At 33.1% G+C, this 873-nt stretch overlaps 1 protein-coding gene across 1 annotated transcript in view; it reads left to right on the top strand.

Moving 5' to 3' along the window:
* NAEGRDRAFT_76523 (uncharacterized protein) overlaps positions 1 to 679 on the top strand; it is a gene marked incomplete at both ends in the record, with an annotated part of 5,107 nt that extends 4,428 nt beyond the window's left edge. Inside the window, one exon of the mRNA XM_002668515.1 lies at positions 41 to 679. Coding sequence (XP_002668561.1) covers positions 41 to 679 — 639 coding nt within the window. The remainder of the gene's footprint in view (positions 1 to 40) is intronic.
* Between the last annotated feature and the right edge of the window lie 194 nt (positions 680 to 873).

Genomic DNA, 873 nt, shown 5'->3' with positions numbered 1-873 from the left:
GGTGAATTTAAAGGTATTGTGGAAGACCAATAATATCAAGTTGGGAGCTCTTGATAGGGATTATACGTGGTGTGTAGGAATTTTGGATGAAAGTGGGAGGACAGAATTTAAGGAACCATCATCAATTTCCATTTCGTATGGAAAGACATTCAGGGATAATGTGGTGTTTGTGGCTGATAATTACAATCATGCTATCAAGATTGTTTCAACTGTGGATGGAAGTATCTTACAATCAATTACTCGATATGTGAGTTATTCATTGGGTAAAGAAATTCATGTGAAGAATCCGAACATTGTCAATGTGGAATGTTTCACAAAGTTTGGAGAGGTAATTATAGCAAGTCCAGACAAGAATAACATTCATATTATTAGAGAAATTAGTCCAAATGAATGGATTCTTGTCAAGGAGATTGGAAATAATTCACTCTATTCTCCTTTTGGAATTTGTATAGATCAAGTTAGTCCCTTCAATTACAAATTGATCGTTTCAGATTCATATCATTCATCTCTGAAAATACTAGATCGATTTACTGGTCAGGAAGAACAAACATTTGGCAGTAAGGGAAAATCTCTTGGTCAATTCCATCACCCATACGGATTGTGCTATAATAGAAGACAACAGGAAATATTACTCGTTGATAGAAATAATTCTCGTATTCAGGTTATCAATTATTCTTAATATCAAATGTATTGATTCCATCCTTATTCCTGTTAAAAAAGCAAAAACAATCAAGCAATCAATGGAAAATGGAAAGCAAACTTTTAAGAAGAAAAATTTCCAACAAAAACGTGAAATTCCAACAAGAAACCAAAAATAAAAAAATGGCTCCAAACAAAAACAGCAGCAGCAACAATACACAAAATTCAAAGGCT

Source organism: Naegleria gruberi (assembly GCF_000004985.1).
Source record: "Naegleria gruberi genomic scaffold NAEGRscaffold_180, whole genome shotgun sequence".
Lineage (NCBI taxonomy): Eukaryota > Heterolobosea > Eutetramitea > Acrasida > Naegleriidae > Naegleria > Naegleria gruberi.
Note: the sequence above shows the minus strand (reverse complement) of the source record. Positions and strands in the feature narration are given on the sequence as shown.